The 17,958-nt window shown below is 43.7% G+C and overlaps 2 protein-coding genes across 7 annotated transcripts in view; one reads left to right on the forward strand and one right to left on the reverse strand.

Moving 5' to 3' along the window:
* Positions 1-1,318, forward strand: part of LOC122821997 — a 31,117-nt gene extending 29,799 nt beyond the window's left edge. The window contains exon 3 of the transcript XR_006369091.1: positions 1,102-1,318. The gene's annotated coding sequence lies outside the window, so the exon portion shown is untranslated. The remainder of the gene's footprint in view (positions 1-1,101) is intronic.
* LOC122821996 (protein shisa-6) overlaps positions 1-17,522 on the reverse strand; it is a 56,001-nt gene extending 38,479 nt beyond the window's left edge. For 5 of the 6 annotated variants that reach the window (XM_044100311.1, XM_044100313.1, XM_044100312.1 and 2 more), the window contains exons 1-5: positions 17,381-17,522; positions 16,216-17,100; positions 7,974-8,131; positions 3,574-3,669; positions 3,227-3,295 (exon numbers count right to left, since the gene is read on the reverse strand). In XM_044100311.1, the coding sequence (XP_043956246.1) occupies positions 3,227-3,295; positions 3,574-3,669; positions 7,974-8,131; positions 16,216-16,775 (883 nt within the window). In that variant the 5' untranslated portion in view covers positions 16,776-17,100; positions 17,381-17,522. The other variant, XM_044100310.1, reaches the window with a different exon arrangement.
* Positions 17,523-17,958: the final 436 nt, after the last annotated feature.

Consider the following 17,958-nt stretch of genomic DNA (forward strand, 5'->3'; position numbering starts at 1 on the left):
CTGAAGAGGTTTTGTCATTTTTCAGACTTTCTGGTTTGGCTTTTAACTAATTTTATGCCAGTATTTCATATTTTATCTGTTTTGTTTGTTTTTCTCTGATTGAAAGTGACTTTCTCTCGTTTCTGCTGTCAGGCGGCCGACAGAGAGTCTCACTTTATTCTGTTTTATTCTGTTTTTGCCATCAGGATTGTATTCTTTGTAAAATATGATCAGAAAAAACATTTCTGATCAAAACTGTTCAGTGAAACTGACTGAGGTGCTACTTTGTTTTTGGTTTGATAACAATGCTAAATCTTCACTCACCTCAGGATGCTGCATGCTTAAGTTGATGACATTGCAGAGAAGTTGTCCGTATTAATATTATTTATATATTGTGACATCACTAAAAATAAAACGCCTGATGCATCTGAAAACTGATTTATTCCACCTTCGTTCCAAAATGTAACAAACCTTTATAAAATATGTGAGCATCAAAAATGTGTCTCATTTCTTCACATTTAAATTTAAAATTTTAATTCCAGGAATTACATTTTACTCAAAAACTATCATCATAAGTAACATTTTCAACCCAAAAAGACTTTTTGCTGCTAAATTAATCCATAAATGGACTTCAACAACAGATTATAGTTGTTAAAATATTTATGGTTTTTAATCTGATCTTCAACCGTCTGATGGAGTAAAGAGTTTCAGGATCTTTCATTGAGCTTCTTTAGAAATGTGAATGCTAACATTAGCGTTAGCTGCTACATGTTTAGCATGGAGATGCTATTTCAGGTTTGAACAGCTTCACTAATAGGCTAACTCCTTTTAGCACAAACTGAACATCATTTTCTAAAAAGACTCAGAAGTTTTGAGATTAATATACCGGTAAGAAAATTTCTAAAATAAGAAAAACTTAGAAAATTACAAATTTTTTCTACAAAATGTCTTCTATTTAAACCAAAATTGTTACTTTTTAAGCAAACATTTGATTTTTTTTTTACAAAAATGTAATCCTCCTCCTCCCCGTCTATCTATTCTGATCCTTTTCTGTAAAAGAGAGGAGGTTCATGCATGAATGTTTATGAAATGAGATAAATCAGATTTTTTAATTCGTTTCAGATAAACCAGAGAAGGTATTTTTCAGGAAGCTGCAGCCTGAATCCTCTTTTGGACGGATCCGATATGAAGCATCATCCAGCTGGAGAGGCAGAAACAGAGGCCAGAGATTCCTTCACACTGAACCCTGAACCTCTGACACTCTGACACTCCTCCATTTGCACTCATGCTGCGCCACACATGGACACACACATGGACACACACATGGACACACACATGGACACACACATGGACACACACATGGACACACACATGGACACACACATGGACACACTGCGGCCCAGAGGAATCGCAGCGGGGAAGACAAGGTCACCTTAAGTGGATAAGAGGTGGCTGAGGGGGTGATGCTGTTCCCTCAGGGGAAAACAGGGAACAACTCATGTCCATGTCAACATGAGAACAGCTGAAGACATTAATATGTTTTCTGAAGAAACTTTTAGTAAATTAGGAAACTTAAATGGAGTTGATTTGTCTTGAGGTGCAGCAGCTGATTTAAACTAATGATGGATTCCTGAGGGAAACTCACAACAGATTCAGAATGTAAATAAATCATCCATCATCCATCCATCATCCATCCATCATCCATCCATCATCCATCCATCATCCATCCATCTTTTCTCCAGATCTCTTCCTTTTTAAATTGAGGTGAATTTACTAGAAATCCAGTGAGAACATCTGCAACAGTTTCAGAGGGTGTACATACTTTTAACACTTTGCTAATGACTCAACATTTGTTCTTATTGCTTGGTCACATAATTCACTACAACATCAATCTAGTCGCCTCTCTGAAGCATCCAGGCAGCTTTAGGCTGACAGACTAATACGATGATTCAAAGCTGAATTAACTGAGAAGAAAAACATCATCAACATTTAGAGGTTTAAATTAGATCAGGGAAACTCAAGAACACAAAGAAGGTCAGAAAGATAAAGAACGCCGGCAGGAGAAAAGTTACGACTGGGCAGAGAAAAGATGATGGGAGTCAGAACAGAGAATGAATTAAAGGAGGAGAAGAGAAATGAAACGTTTGGGACGGAAATAAGAAGGTAAAAACCAGGAAGGAATTATCAGAATAATAAAGAATGAAAACACAATAAAACCAATGAAAGAATAAACTGAATGAAAGGCAGAAGAAGTGGAAAGAGTTAAAAAGATAAAAAATAGAGAATAAAAACAGGAAATGTGAGAAACTTCATAAAGAAGCAGAATGATGTTTTCATGAAACCGAAGGAAAGAGAAAGAAACAGGATGATTCTTCAACAACTAGCATGCAGAGAGGATATTTTACACAACTATTGTAAAAAAAATACAAATAAAATAAAACACATGGAGCCGTTTGGAAAAGTTAAAGAGGAACAAATCATCTGGTGATGAAGCTGCAGGCTGCAGGCTGCAGGAGGCTCCATGTGGAACCACAGAGGCTGAGGAGGCCGTCGCTTTGGAGAAACTCAGTCTGGACCAGAGAGACTCAGTCTGGACCAGAGAGACTCAGTCTGGACCAGAGAGACTCAGTCTGGACCAGAGAAACTCAGTCTGGACCAGAGAGACTCAGTCTGGACCAGAGAGACTCAGTCTGGACCAGAGAGACTCAGTCTGGACCAGAGAGACTCAGTCTGGACCAGAGAGACTCAGTCTGGACCAGAGAGACTCAGTCTGGACCAGAGAGACTCAGTCTGGACCAGAGAGACTCAGTCTGGACCAGAGAGACTCATTCTGGACCAGAGAGACTCAGTCTGGACCAGAGAGACTCAGTCTGGACCAGAGAGACTCAGTCTGGACCAGAGAGACTCATTCTGGACCAGAGAGACTCAGTCTGGACTGAACTATTCACTATTTCTAAATCTGATGTTTAATATTTTCTCCCAATCTGCAGTTTTCTGTAAATTATTTCAGATATTATCAGGATAACTAAACAAAACTTTGCTTTGCTTGTGATGTCTGACAACCTGAACCTCAAGAATCCCTAACACTCATTCATCCACCCAGACCTGCAGCCGGACCTGCAGTCGGTTCTGAGACCTGCAGTCGGACCTGAACCAGAGTAACTTTTGGGGCCCCTGCCTGTGGCCCCTCCTCCTGTGTCGGTGTGAGCAGAGTGCAGGTGGATCCGTTTGGACCTACCAAACCTACCGTAGGACATGGGGATGTCCAGGTCGGCCTGCCAGGACATCTGGCCCGATTCGTCGATGGATTGCTGCGCTGTTGAAACACAAACAGGTTTCCTGTTCAGGACTTTTTCCCAATCCGACAAAATCTGGTGAATTGAAAATGAAGAGAAAGAAAAGAGCCTTGCTGCCTTTCACACCGTCGGCCCACAAACCGGACGTGTTACTTTGTCTTTAGAACTCTGCAAGATGTCACTTCAAGCCGCTGTGGACTGCGATGTCCAAGTTTCATCACGGAAAACAATTTTGTGTTCCTGAACGTTTGGCAGGAAGTCGCTGTGCAGAGGCAGCAGAGGCTTCAGGAGGAGTTACCTTTCAGGTGGCTCCGGCCCAGAGTGACGAACCCAGAGGAGATGAAGTTATGCATGTCTGGTCCTCCGGGACGCAGCGTGTCCTTCCCATAATGCCCTGGGAACAAACACATCAACAGATTCCTATGTTTTTAGTTTATGATACATTAATTTGAATATTTCTATACAATATCTTCCTGTTGCATATTTAAAAAATGATAAAATAATCATTTTGTACAAGTTGGGGTTGATATTAATAACTCTGACTACAACAATAATGGAAATGTGTTATGAAGACCAGCATTAAATTCAATTTATTCTGCTGCATTATTTTATTTTATACTTCATAACCCAACCGTCACATGTTGAAAGTTTCACCACAGAAATGTGAAGCAGTGATGTTACAACCTGAAGTTCTGAATAAAACACAAAAAAACAATGAAACCCTGAGCTGGAAATACAAATGTTCATAAAACTGTAACTGCATGCAAAAAATGAAAACAGCATAAAGAACAAACAGAGGAAACGGAGGTTTGATACGAAGCTCCTGGTTCACATACAGTCAGAACCAAACGGTGAACAGAGACGTAAAGTTAAAGAATCAGAACGTCAGTTTGTGGCACGTTGAGCAGAGATGAGATTTATTTACATTTTTAAAGCTGATGCCTTAAACTGAATCTGTTTCCTGCAGTTTAATGGAAAGCCAGATGAGATGCTAACCAGGGCTAGCGTGGCGCAACAGATGAATTCACTCTGAGGTGGAAATATTGAGTCATCAATATTTATTACCAGAAATGCCATCAGCATATTTCAGAGCTGTTATAATCCTCCCTGTCAATCCTCCGTTTTTCTGACGTTCTACAGTTTTTAGCTCAGAGAATGAAATACATGAGATGTTTTTCAGAATAAAAGTAAGAGCCTTTCTGTTTGGGTTGAAACAGAACTCTGGGTCTGTTCAGAACTGTGGGAAAGTGACCGTGTGGCTGGACAGCAGCAGCTCAGAGTTTCATAAATCAACTGAGAGCAAATTAAAAACCAGAAGAGGAGAAAGAATGAAGTCCAATCACCGGTGAGTTTTTCCGTTCTGCTCGCCGGTTAAACGGCTGCGTCTCCATGGAGCCTCTTCAGAGTCGATGACCTGAGAGCAGCGGATCGGGGATCGAACCGCGATCCAAACGGCTGGCCAGCACTGGGCCTCCTCCTCACACCGTTTTTAATGAAACCCAAACTATGATTAAACAATGATTACTGTTTATTTAGAAATAATAATAAAAATCATTAAATCTTCACTTTGATCACTTCCAACTTAATGTGTTTTCTGAAAGGAAAGATGGAACCATGTTGACTTCATAGCAAAACATGAAGCCATCATGAAAACGACGCTCAGAGTGTTTACTGCTGCAGCAAACAGGGAACTGCTGCAGCAAACAGAGAACTGCTGCAGCAAACAGAGAACTGCTGCAGCAAACAGAGAACTGCTGCAGCAGATCTGAGTCCAGATCATGAAAACTGACTCATCTGGTATTTTCTATTCCTCACGATAAATTTGTTTCCTTTAGGAAGCAGAAGGAGGAAAATATGTGAGAGTGACCTGATAATCAGCTGTGGCAGAAGATGGTTTGAATTTCATCTGGGAACGGATCCAAGGAAACGGCTGGCCGGTTTTCCAAACAGAGACTAAAATCCACTGTAACAGCAGCAGCTTCCAGAAACGAGACAAAACGTCTCGAATCCCAGCAGAAACCAGAACAACCAGCAGGGAGGGTTCCAGTCACTGTGTGGAAAACAGTCACCTTATTTCATGATGATGATGATGATGATGATGATGATGATGATGATGATGATGATGATGATGATGATGATCTTCACTCTGGGAGACGAAGGATTTCTTCAGAACAACAAACAGGACTTTAACTTTAAAACGCCTCAAACTGGTGCTTTCTGTGTTAAAAGAGTTTATTAAAGGAATAATGTAATAGTTTATAATGTAAGGAGATTAAACCTGAAGCTTTTAGAGAGTATTTATTATTGATTTGTTTTTAAAGTTTTAAATGTTTAAAAAGACAAAAACAGAACCAGAACAAAACGGACAGAAGGAAGTGAAAACCTGCAGCTGTTGTAACTTTAATAATAAAACAAATACTGCATTTAAATGTTTCATTAAAATATTAAACGGTAGATTTGACCCCCATGTGACAGAAAAGTACAGCTGAAAAGTTTATTTGTAGATTTTAAGTGAACTTTTAAAATGTTACAAAAATAAAGTACCAAATAAAACGTGTTTCCATCTGCAGGTTGGAGTGAATCAACCAGGAGACACCAAGTGTGATGTCATCAGGTAAACAGGAAGTGGAAGCACCCAGCATGGAGCTCACAGCTCGTTACGTTTAATCAGAACGTTTTCAGAGAACCTGTTTCCATCTCTGCATCGCTACAGAAAACCAGTAGAAACTGCTTTTCTAAAGTAAGGAAGTTATTTTGAATTTTACCTTCAACCTTTTCTGATTTGACTCTCCAACATGGTGATAAAAACTGTGATGGAAACAGTTTCTGCCCCGAGTTAAATCAGACAAACCTGTTTTAGGTCAGAATGATAAACCTGATTTCTGATTCACTGATCCAGCCTGACTTCCTGTCCTGAAGTTTCTCCACGCTGACCCTTGTTTTCCATCTGGACTCAAACTTTAACGTCCTGCTGATGTTTTTAGATGCTGCTTCAACGTTTTGTTGTTTCCTCCTGATGTTTCATGAAATGCACCAGTTCCTCCAAAACACACCAAAAACCTTCAGAGAAAACTGTTTGTCCATTTCTGTCTCCCTCCTGACATAAAACCTCTCTGTCACTGAATATTGTTTTAGTATTTCCCAGATCTGAATCATTTCTTATCTTGAGCGTTTTAGCAGAATTAGTCGAAACAGAAACATGTTTCCATGTATTTATTTGATCAGTTGCCACAAGCAGTAGATTTTTTACATTTTGAAATGTCATGGATTTGCTTTTATTCACAACTGATGACAGTTTGTTTAAACTAAAGCACTAATTTATGAAGTTTCTGTCTCCAAATATTCATATTCTATGTTTTATTCTTCCTCAGAAAACGATCCGTGTTTCAGGAGAAACCCGTCGGCTGTGATAAATATTTCCTCACTTCATGAACTCTTTGTTTATAAAATTGTTAAAATGTGTGATGTGAGTCACGTCTCTTCATTAGCAGCTCAGATTCAAACTCACTCCTCACATCAGCAATAGTAAGACAGTAAGACGCACTTTTTAAAATCCTCCTCCTTTAATATGTTATTCATTTTCATTCATGGTTTTCTGTTGAATTTGGTCTGTAATTTATTTCTGTTCTAATGTGAAACAAAAACATCAGTCATGTTATCAAAATGTTGGATTAGGAAGAATTAAAACATGATGTGCAATAAATCAGTTTCTGGATTTTTCTGCTGTTATTATTATTATTAATAATATTTTTATTATTATTAATATAATCTCAGTCATTGCGTCTGTTCCGGTGTACCACAGAGCTCTGTGTTCGCCTGTTTGTTGGTTTTGTTCTGCTGTTCTAACCCACCGCCTGCTAACGTCCAGCTGCTCTCAGGATTTCTAGAACTTTCCTCTTCAGTTTTATCCCACCTGTTTTCAGAAAGTCCAGATAACTCACAGTCTAAGCAAACTGATCAGCACCGGTTTTTAAAAAAGAAAATGACCAAAATGTTACAATCAAAGCCTTTTCCTTCCTTCATCCTGTTAAGATTTGATGATGATACTTTTGGCTCGAATTGCTGAATTAACTTTAAAATTGACCCATAAGTGCCTCCCTCCGCCGTTAGTTCAGGTTAACCAGTGAATAATTCATGTTGCCATGGAAACATATTAGAAAGCTCCCAGTCTGTATTGCATCATCTCATCAAGTCAATGTTTGGAGCAGCTGCTGATAAAGAGAAAAATGAATCTGGGACGCCATACTGGGTCAGTCAGGAAGTCCGCTGATCCCAGGAGCCGCAATCCGGAAAAACTGGGAGACCCGCCGGAAAAACGACAGAAAACTGGGAGAAATGATGGGAAAACTGGGAGAAACGATGGAAAACTGGGAGAAATGATGGAAAAACTGGGAGAAATGATGGAAAAACTGGAGAAACGGCTGAATTCCCTCCAGACTGAGAGATTGTGTTGGCCACCGAGATAATCGGAGGAATATCAGCCTAGAACCGATGCTGAGTGGAATGAAGCAGAACCAAGAAGCGTTTATTTCTTATTTATTACCATGAAAATGACGGAGGGAAACGAATCAATAAAAGTAGGAGAAGACGCAGCAAATTAAAGCATCTGAAGGTTTTCAGCACCAGATTGTGGTGGATTTCTGCGTCCAGCTCGTCTGAAAGCTCAACAGAAACATGAGGAACGTGCTGGTCTCCTACCGTGGTTGGACGTCTTGGTGTGGACCGGTGTGTAGTGGTTCTTCGAGCTCCGGACCGGCGTCTCGTCTTTGGGAGAACCGTCAATGGCCGCCATGTTTTCATGCTCAAACTGCGAAGCCGAAGCCGACCCTTGTTGCCTCAGGATGTCCGCCAGCGCTCTGAAAGGAAATCACACATTTCATTCTCCTTTCTCTGGCGGAACAGGATTTAAAATGACTCTTAGTGCCAAGATCTTAGTGCCAGCAGATTTACTGGCTGAGATCCTGCACCTGACAGCAGAGCAGCAAATGTTGCTTCAAAAACGACGATAAAACACAGCTAGCATGTAGCCTAGCTACTGCAACAGTGAACTGTCCTTCCACTAAAGCACAGCCCGTTTAACGTTAACATTTATAAATTAAGTCCGAAACAAAATGACTTTCAAAATTTTTCTGAATGTGTAAACCTGAAAACTGACATATTTGGTTTGAGACAATAAAACATTTTCTTAAACTTTCATAAAAACGTGAATTTTAACATTTCAAGCTCACAAACTAAACCTTAGTGATTAATCAGAGATTCACCTGATGCATTTTTAATCGAATGGCCGGACTAATACATATAAATGATAATAATAAATGATAATAATAAATCTTCCTCCAGACTTTCAGAAAGAGAAAACAGAGAAACCACAGCCACACAAAGAGTGCAAATGAAACCATAAGAACTTGAACTTCTCTGAAAAGTCAAAGAACTCGTTAAAACACAGACACGTTTTAACGTCTGAGAGGAAATCCTGAAGACAACCAGAGGTTGAGTGGAATTGGGTTTTCAGTAAAACAGAACAAAAGCTGCAGAAAGTGACTCTCCGTTTCATGAAGCGTGACACGAGGAAAAGTAACGGCCAGATCCCCAAAGCCGCGCCGACAGGCTCTGCGTTTCCTTAAAGGAAATAAAAAGGGCAGCCTAACTGTGTCAATGTCAGCCTAATGCAAACACACAGTCCACTTTTCCATAACTTGGTGACTTTGGGAGATATTCGGAGTATTAATAGCATTTCCCTTCCAGGGCCAGCTCACTTTCGCCGTTTCCTTTCTGCGGACGGAGACGACCTGATTTCCTCGGTCCCGGCTGACTGCCGCGTCGCCACGCATCGCGCTAAAGAATGGACGCAAATCAGAAAGATGGAAAAGCCACTAAACAAGTTTTCACCGTGTGGAGCTGCTTGGGAACCGCGTTTGAAACGAAGCGATCCCAGCAGTTCATTTCCTCCTGATAAACCTGATCCTTAAATCCTCAGAGGAAAAGAAGAAACAAAAATGTCTTTCCACTGCTGCTTCAGCTAACAGATTAGCATTCCTTCTTCTTTCCACCTCATTGATTGTTCCACGTTTAAGTCAGATTTAGGGCTGGACTTTGACTAGGCCACTGAAACACCTTGTTTATTTCTCATTCAGACTTCCTGCTGTGTTTCAGATCATTGTGCTGCTGACTCAGTTTGGTCCAGTTTACTGTAGGACACTGCAGTGGAGAGGAGGTCAAGGTCAGCATGAATCCTCATGAAACGTTCAGCATGAGGCATTCAGGTTCAGCGTGAAGCGTTCAGGTTCACCGTGAGGCGTTCAGGTTCAGCGTGAGGCGTTCAGGTTCAGCGTGAGGCGTTCAGGTTCGGCGTGAGGCATTCAGGTTCGGCGTGAGGCGTTCAGGTTCGGCGTGAGGCGTTCAGGTTCAGCGTGAGGCGTTCAGGTTCAGCGTGAGGCGTTCAGGTTCACCGTGAGGCGTTCAGGTTCAGCGTGAGGCGTTCAGGTTCAGCGTGAGGCGTTCAGGTTCAGCGTGAGGCGTTCAGGTTCAGCGTGAGGCGTTCAGGTTCAGCGTGAGGCGTTCAGGTTCGGCGTGAGGCGTTCAGGTTCGGCGTGAGGCGTTCAGGTTCGGCGTGAGGCGTTCAGGTTCAGCGTGAAGCGTTCAGGTTCAGCGTGAGGCGTTCAGGTTCAGCGTGAAGCGTTCAGGTTCAGCGTGAAGCGTTCAGGTTCAGCGTGAGGCGTTCAGGTTCAGCGTGAAGCGTTCAGGTTCGGCGTTCAGGTTCAGCGTGAAGCGTTCAGGTTTGGCATGAGGCGTTCAGGTTCAGCGCGAGGCGTTCAGGTTCGGCGTGAGGCGTTCAGGTTCAGCGCGAGGCGTTCAGGTTTGGCATGAGGCGTTCAGGTTCAGCGCGAGGCGTTCAGGTTCGGCGTGAGGCAATCAGGTTCAGCGCGAGGCGTTCAGGTTCGGTGTGAGGCGTTCAGGTTCGGTGTGAGGCGTTCAGGTTCAGCGTGAGGCGTTCAGGTTCAGCGTGAGGCGTTCAGGTTCGGCGTGAGGCGTTCAGGTTCGGCGTGAGGCGTTCAGGTTCGGCGTGAGGCGTTCAGGTTCAGCGCGAGGCGTTCAGGTTCAGCGTGAGTCATTCAGGTTCACCGTGAGGCGTTCAGGTATTGATGCTGTGGCGTTCAGGTTCAGCGTGGCGTTCAGGTTCAGCGTGGCGTTGAGTTGGCGTGGCGTTGAGTTCAGCGCAGCGTTCAGGTTCGGCGTGGCGTTCAGGTTCAGCGCGGCGTTCAGCGCGGCGTTCAGGTTTAATGAGCGTTCAGAGTTGGCGTGGCGTTCAGGTTCAGCAGCGTTCAGCGCAGCGTTCAGGTTCAGCAGCGTTCAGTTGATGGTGTGGCGTTCAGGTTGGCGTGGCGTTCAGGTTCAGCCTTGGCGTTCAGCGCGGCGTTCAGCAGCAGATTGAAAGGTTTTAAATTAACGTTCAGGTTTCAATGGCGTTCAGAGGGTTCAGAATGGCGTTCAGGTTTAGCATGGCGTTCAGGTTCAGCGGCGTTCAGAGAAATTGGCGTGAGGCAATCAGGTTCAGCGTGGCGTTCAGGTTGGGCCTGAGGCGTTCAGGTTCGGCGTGAGGCGTTCAGGTTCAGCGCGAGGCGTTCAGGTTCGGCGTGAGGCGTTCAGGTTCAGCGCGAGGCGTTCAGGTTCGGCGTGAGGCGTTCAGGTTCGGCGTGAGGCGTTCAGGTTCAGCGTGAGGCGTTCAGGTTCAGCGTGAGTCATTCAGGTTCACCGTGAGGCGTTCAGGTTCGGTGTGAGGCGTTCAGGTTCAGCGTGAGGCGTTCAGGTTCAGCGTGAGGCGTTCGGAGTTGGCGTGGCGTTCAGGTTCATGCAGGCGTTCAGGTTTCGGGGCGTTCAGGTTCAGCCAGGCGTTCAGCCTGGCGTTCAGGTTTAGCATGGCGTTCAGGTTCGTGGCGTTCAGGTTCAGCCTTGGCGTTCAGCGCGTTCAGGTTCATGGGCGTGGCGTTCAGGTTCAGCAGGTTCAGCGTGAGGCGTTTGGGACCAAGAGGTTCCAGAAGTTTTGTTTAAAAGCAGCTTTACGAACCAGAAAATAAGAAATATGAAACAAAAACCAGAAAGATTTGTGACGAGCATTTTGATCAGATATCAATAAATATTGATGCTGTAGAATCTGCTGTGTGATTTTGCAGAGCAGATCTGCTTCATGCTGTGGGATATAAAACCATAGAAACTAAGATTCCTTCTTTCAGCTCGTTAACCAGCAGTGCTCAGCAGTAGGTGTGGGAGGGGGGAGCGTGAGGACCAGTTTGTGCTGCAGAAGCAGCACAAACTGCTGCAGCAGTTCATACCATCGTTCTCCAGTATGATGGAGCAGTAACTGGCTTGGTAACCATGGTTACCGCATGATACCGGCGACCGGCCGCCAGCAGCAGATTGAAAGGTTTTAAATTAATATTTATCTTTAACTGTTTCCCTCAATCATCTGCAGCTTCATGAGGGTCTGAAGAATGAAGCCGAAGCTTTTAGTTTGGCTGATTCACCAGACTTGAGAGAAATTAGAAAACTCTGGTTAAGTGACTCGTATTCCAGTGGAAATATCTGTTCCAGCCGACGGCCAGCTTCTCCTTTCACACCATTTTTCTGCTGCAATTAGGGAACAAAAGCTCGGCTCCTCGCCGCCGCCAGGAATAAATTGCATCTCAGTTTGCTCTGCAGAAAGTGATCAATACGACCTGTTCGAGTCGCAGCCTCGCTCACTATCTGCTGTTTTCAGTGAAGGTCACGGAGCAAACAAAGGCCTGCCTGCTGGACGGACGGACGGACGGACAGACAGACAGACAGACAGACAGAGGCTCAGTATTCCTCTCACACAGGCTGGAGGCTTCAGCAAAGCACTGCAGACTAAGACACTCAGTTTTTAGGAGCCAAATAAAACACTAATCCTGGGATCCAGCATCTTTACCAAAACTGAAACTGTAACTTCATAAGAAGGGATGTTACGGAGCAAAAAGGTCGTCTCCACTCTGACGTGAAGTTTCTTCAAAACGGAGCAATAAAGCAGATAAAACAGGACAGTGGTTGTTCTTCCAGCTTTAAACCTCATGACTCCATAGAAAAACTGTTTCCATTCCTAAAGCCGTCATTAAACCCAAACCTGAAGGAAATCCCAGAGTTGGTTATCAGCGGTTGGATGAAGACGCTGCTGGCTGAGTAATCCCTGACATTTTGAGAGCAGCAGGGGGCCGATCCGCCGCAACAACGTTTGATTGTTCTTAAATCATTTAGTCTGCTTCAAAACGGACCGCAGAGCCAGATGACGCTAATGGCTCATGAATAAAAGCAAGAAGTACATGACTAATATTTACTGCACCCCACACACACACACACACACACACACACACACACACACACACACACACACACACACCTTCTACATCTTGGTAAAAAACACCCAACCTTTAATTTGACTGCATTTGAAGAACGTTGAGGAAAAAAGTCCAAAGTTTAACAGGATTAAATCCTTCTACCTCCAGAGCAGCACTCAGTTTCCTCCTCTAACATTTCAGAAGGTTTGCAGCAAACAGAGAGACGATCTGCATCCATCTGAACCATCTGGAGTTTGAGGGTTTCTGGTGTTTCTGGCCCAGGTTTCAGTCTCAGCTGTCAGACAGAACATTTCACTGACAGGCTGTCATGATGTGTGACTGAAGGGGGATTTTAAGAAAAAGGAAACTTGAAGCAAACGTCCTGGACAGACGATGGAAGAAAGAATCCAGAGAGGGAAAATTAAAAACAAAGAGCTAATCAGAGGGGAAGTGGTGCAGCTGTGAGAAAACAGCTAAACTGAGGCAGGAGAACAAATAACACAAAGAATCTAAAAAAATTAAAGAAATTCAAACCTACAGGAAACAGGAATCGACTTACATACGGCAACACCTTAGTAACAATAATAAACAGAAACACACAGAGTTTGGCAAAACCTTTAAAACACAAATAAACCTCATTAAAGAATGGGATTTCTATTATTCACAGTGTTTTGGTATTTCAGACAGTTCAAGATTAATTTGACTTGTTGAAGTTTTCTAGAGCCTTTGGAGGAGCATTAGGCCCACAGCATCATGGAGCCATCACCGTACATAACCAAAGGCTGAAGGGTTTTTCCACAGATTCATGTTTTGTTTTGAACCAGATCCTCGTGGAGCGTTTCCTGATTTTAACTAAACCATCATAGTTCAGTTCAGTTCAGTACGACTTTCTGTCATTTCCTGTCCAACCATCACAAACGTCAACATGTGGAAACTTTACAGACTCTTTAACTGGACCTGATGGTTTCAGTTTGATTAGATGAAGATGAAGGTTTTCAGGAGCAACTGGAAAGCGTCTCATTCCCCCAGTGAACCCTGACGATGATGATGATGATGATGATGAAACATTTCATCACCTGGAACTTTTCTTAACATCTCAACATTTTATCTCTCATGTCTGCGAGCCTCTGGCTAAAGCTGGACATGGATGTGAACAGGTGAATATTTGTAGTTATTGACAGCAAAACCAACATGTGAATACATCAGTAACATGATAACTGTCAGTGAATTGTGTCCTTCCTGTGAAAACGCAGCGTGAACTGAGAAATAAATCAACTGGAAAGAAACTGGAAGCTGAAATAATTAGAAATAAAAGCAAAATGTCAGCTGATCAGCATAAAACAGAGAAACTGTTAGAAAATGGCTGAGTGAAGCTGACACCCACCTCAAAAAATTCAGCTAATGGTCTGAGTGGTTAGTGCTCCGTTTGTGCAGCTTTGTGCCGTTAAAATGTTAAAACTCCCACAGCGAAGTTGTTTCTCAAGGCTGACCCGATTTATGGAGGCTAACGTCGGCCAGCCGCTGGAGCTCCACTGAGGGACCGTCAATAAATTTCTGAACTGAATCAAATTTCTAATCTGAACACTCCTGAGAAACAAATGTAAATAGAAACCAACTGACACAAAATCCATAGACACGCTGCTCTCTAGTGAATTTTTAAGTCATACTCAATATTTCTAATAATTATAATATTAAAAAGTATTTTTTTTCTTCAATAGCTTCTGGGTCATGTTGATATTGACTCAAAATCAATTCTGATTACAAAATCTGTGTGAAATTGTTTTACTAGATTGTGAAGATGAAGCACATCCAGATTTATTCCATTTAATTATTTTATTCCTGGTCAGTGGAACGTGAGCTAATAAAAACCAGTCATATTTATTAAAAACCAGTCATATTTATTAAAAACCAGTCATATTTATTAAAAACCAGTCATATTTATTAAATGCAAAATTAACGTAAAAACTGTGGAAAGATGTAAAACGGGGAAGCTACTGAAGAAAGACGTAGCAGTTTAGCATGGGCCGCCAACATGGCCGCCAACATGGCCCGCCAACATGGCCGCCAACATGGCCCGCCAACATAGCCGCCAACATGGCCGCCAACATGGCCGCCAACATGAAGGTCACTAACTGTTTTTATGCACAATTAATTTTTCATACAGACAGAACAACACTTTAGTTTCAATACATTTATCAGTTGATTTGGATAAATTTGTTCTATTTGCACACATTTAGTTCACATGTATTTATATCAACTCAATATCAGATTAACTCTGTCTTCCTGGCTGGACTTAGCTGCCCTGGAGCTGCCAGATGGACCCGGGCTCAGCAGGTTTAGGTGCTGATTGGACTGAACCACGAGGTCAGTAACTGGGTTTCGTTTTGGAGCAAGATGGGGGACGGTGACGTCAAACGGAGCACTAACCACTCAGACTGTTGTGGCGTCAGCGAAGCTTCACTATTCAGTCTCATGTGGAAAATAAAGAAATTAGAAAACAAATGAACTGATGCTGAAGAAGCAAAACTTTGGTTTGAAGTTCACAGTAATAAAAACTGAATAATAATTTTACATGTTAAACATTATCATTAATATTACATAACAATATGTAGTGAATAATAACAACAATAAAGTATTTTCTCCACCAGAAAAATGAAAAGCCAGATTTCTGTCAACATTTTTCCGGCTTCTGTAACAAACATGAATTTATTTATAACTTTCTGTATTCAGAACAGACGTGTGTCAGCAGCAGCAGCTGTTCCAACGCTTTGTGAATATGAATTTATTCCTGAAATGAACCATGCTGCGGTTCTGGCTGGTCTGCAGGAATCACTGAGACATGTGATTATACACCTGCAGGTCCGGTTCAGGGTGAAACCTGGAGGAGTCTGGCTCGGCGCCGCTCGCTGTGGATTCAGCTGCTGCTGACAGACTCCTCCCATCTGTGACGGTCACTCACCACGACTCCCAGGAGAAACCCACAGAGCCACCAGAACCTTCAGAGTTAAAGGTCCAGTTCTCACAACCACAAAAACACTTTTTGTTACATCAAGTGATCAAACCACCAGACGATCCAATAAAAAGAGTGGCGTCCATTTACAGTCGTCCCCTCTATTCCTATGCACCTAAATAAAGTCCAGACCAGCAGCCGGTTCCTGCAGTAACCTGCTCTCTACAGACACATAAACACCAAACATCTGATCCAACAACCAACAGAATCTGCTCTGCAGAGGAGAACCGGTTCACTGCAATGCATGATGGGAAACTAACGCAGCCAGTAAAATGGAGTGGATCCAGACTGCTGGTTCAAATCCCAGCAGGACAACAACCCTAAACAGCCTCAGTGCAAACCAATAGATCTACAATGGCCTAGTCAAAGTCTAGACTATAATAAAACAAAATCCTGTTTTGTTGTTTCAGATTTGTGCATCTAAACCTGAATCTTTAGGTTTGCATTGAATACACATGCACGCCACACTTTTCAGATTTTAATCAGGTTTTCTGTGCTTCAGCTAAACATTCAGTACTTCCTGTTGGTCACATGAAATCAGGATGCTGAGGACTGTTGATGGATAAGAACCGGATCACCTTACCTGTGAACGTTCATCTCCTGCGGCGGCTTCGTGGCTTTATCATAAGCAACTTTAGCAAAAATCCCAATGGCGATGATGAGCGCGATGACCCCGCAGGTGATGTAGACCGTGGTGTTGGTCTGGTCCAGCTCCGGGTCGTAGATGTCCCCGGCGGGGGTCGGGGTGGGGGACGGGACCTTGACCCACTCCGGGGTGTTGTAGTTGTTGCAGGACTTCTGCTCCAGCCGCTTCCCGCGGTCCGCGCAGCAGAAGCGCAGGAAGCAGCTGCCGCAGCAGAAGCGGTGGTCGGTGTTGTTGCAGGAGAACTCCTTGTCGTACTGGCCGCTCACGTCGTAGTAACCCCGGCAGGTGTCGTGGGAACCCGCGGACGGAGCCTGGAGCTGGGTGACTTTCCGCGGGGCGGCGGCGGCGGGCAGCGCGGTGCTGTTGGCGGTCACCTCCTTCGCCTTCGGGTTCCTCCTCGGCGGGCTCTTGCTCCTCTTGCTGGCGGTGGCGGCGGCGCACAGGACATTCAGCGGGTCCAGGGAAATGAAAAGCAGCAGGAGGTGCTTCATCCCCATCGTTTGAGGACGCGCTGGTGTCGGCTCGCTGACCTCCGCTCTACTGGCTCTCTCTGGATGTCCACCTCTTACCGAGTGGAGTCTCTGGCGCTTTGCTTCACCTCGGCTTCTCTAGTCTGTGCCAAGCTCACACCCGCGGACCCTGAGTGGCTGATGTTTCCCTCATTAGACATTTTCTGACTATTTGGGGATCCAACACACGGGCTGTTTCAGGAAGACGTTGAATTATGGAAAGTTTCTTTTTGGAAAGTCTCTGCGTATAGAGCCGAACTGAGCCGGTGTCCTCTGGAGAAACCTGCGTTTGTTCCGCAGATCCTCTGGATCTCTGTGGGGAGGTGAGAGGCTGGTCAGTTAGTCTGATCTGAGCTCGTTAGAGAAAGTCCTTCAGCACCACGGAGAGCGCCCACCATGGATCAGATGAAATGTTTGGGATTTTTTTTTTACATCTAAACTAATTTATCTGTTTGGAGACACTGATTAAATCTGCGCGTTTATTATTTCAGTTCTTACTTCCTCTGAAAACCTGGACCCCAACTTTAACGTTCCTCTAATAAAAGACTAATCAAATGGAGACGGATAAGCAGCAGAAACAGAAGAAGACTTACAAGCTTCGGAGGTTCCGGAAGCGCCGCGCCGCCTCAGCAACTGAATCAAAGCTCCTCCGCAAGACAAGAGCCAAGACCTCTCCTCCGCTCCGGCCCGCCTCCTCTCTCTCTCTGCGGACGGCCCTCCGTCCGCGTCACCAGCTCAGGTACCCCCAATAATTACCCCCCACCTCCTCTTCCTACGGTGGCCCTGAGGTGCAAACCACTACAACATTAACGAAGCACAATTACAAATTACAAAAGTACATTAACAATACGGAAACGGTTTGTCCCAGTTGGAGACCTGAGAGGTGATTGGACAAAAGAGCTTATGACGTAATTATTGTGCCCAAAACGATTAAATAATCACATCGAAAAGTTAGAAACGTTGTCCTTTGTTTTTGTTTTCATTCCTGTATAATAATGTGACAGATTGTGACATTCATTAACCTGAAATACTTTGCAGAACGGCATTTTACAACGTTCGGTCCATTTACTAGCATTAGCTTGTTGCTAGATAAGCCACTTTCAATATGGCGGACGGTATAAAGTATCGCAACAGCCGACACGTTCAAACGATAACTTCCGGTTCAAAAGTT

This window comes from Gambusia affinis, linkage group LG19 (assembly GCF_019740435.1).
Source record: "Gambusia affinis linkage group LG19, SWU_Gaff_1.0, whole genome shotgun sequence".
Classification (NCBI taxonomy): domain Eukaryota; kingdom Metazoa; phylum Chordata; class Actinopteri; order Cyprinodontiformes; family Poeciliidae; genus Gambusia; species Gambusia affinis.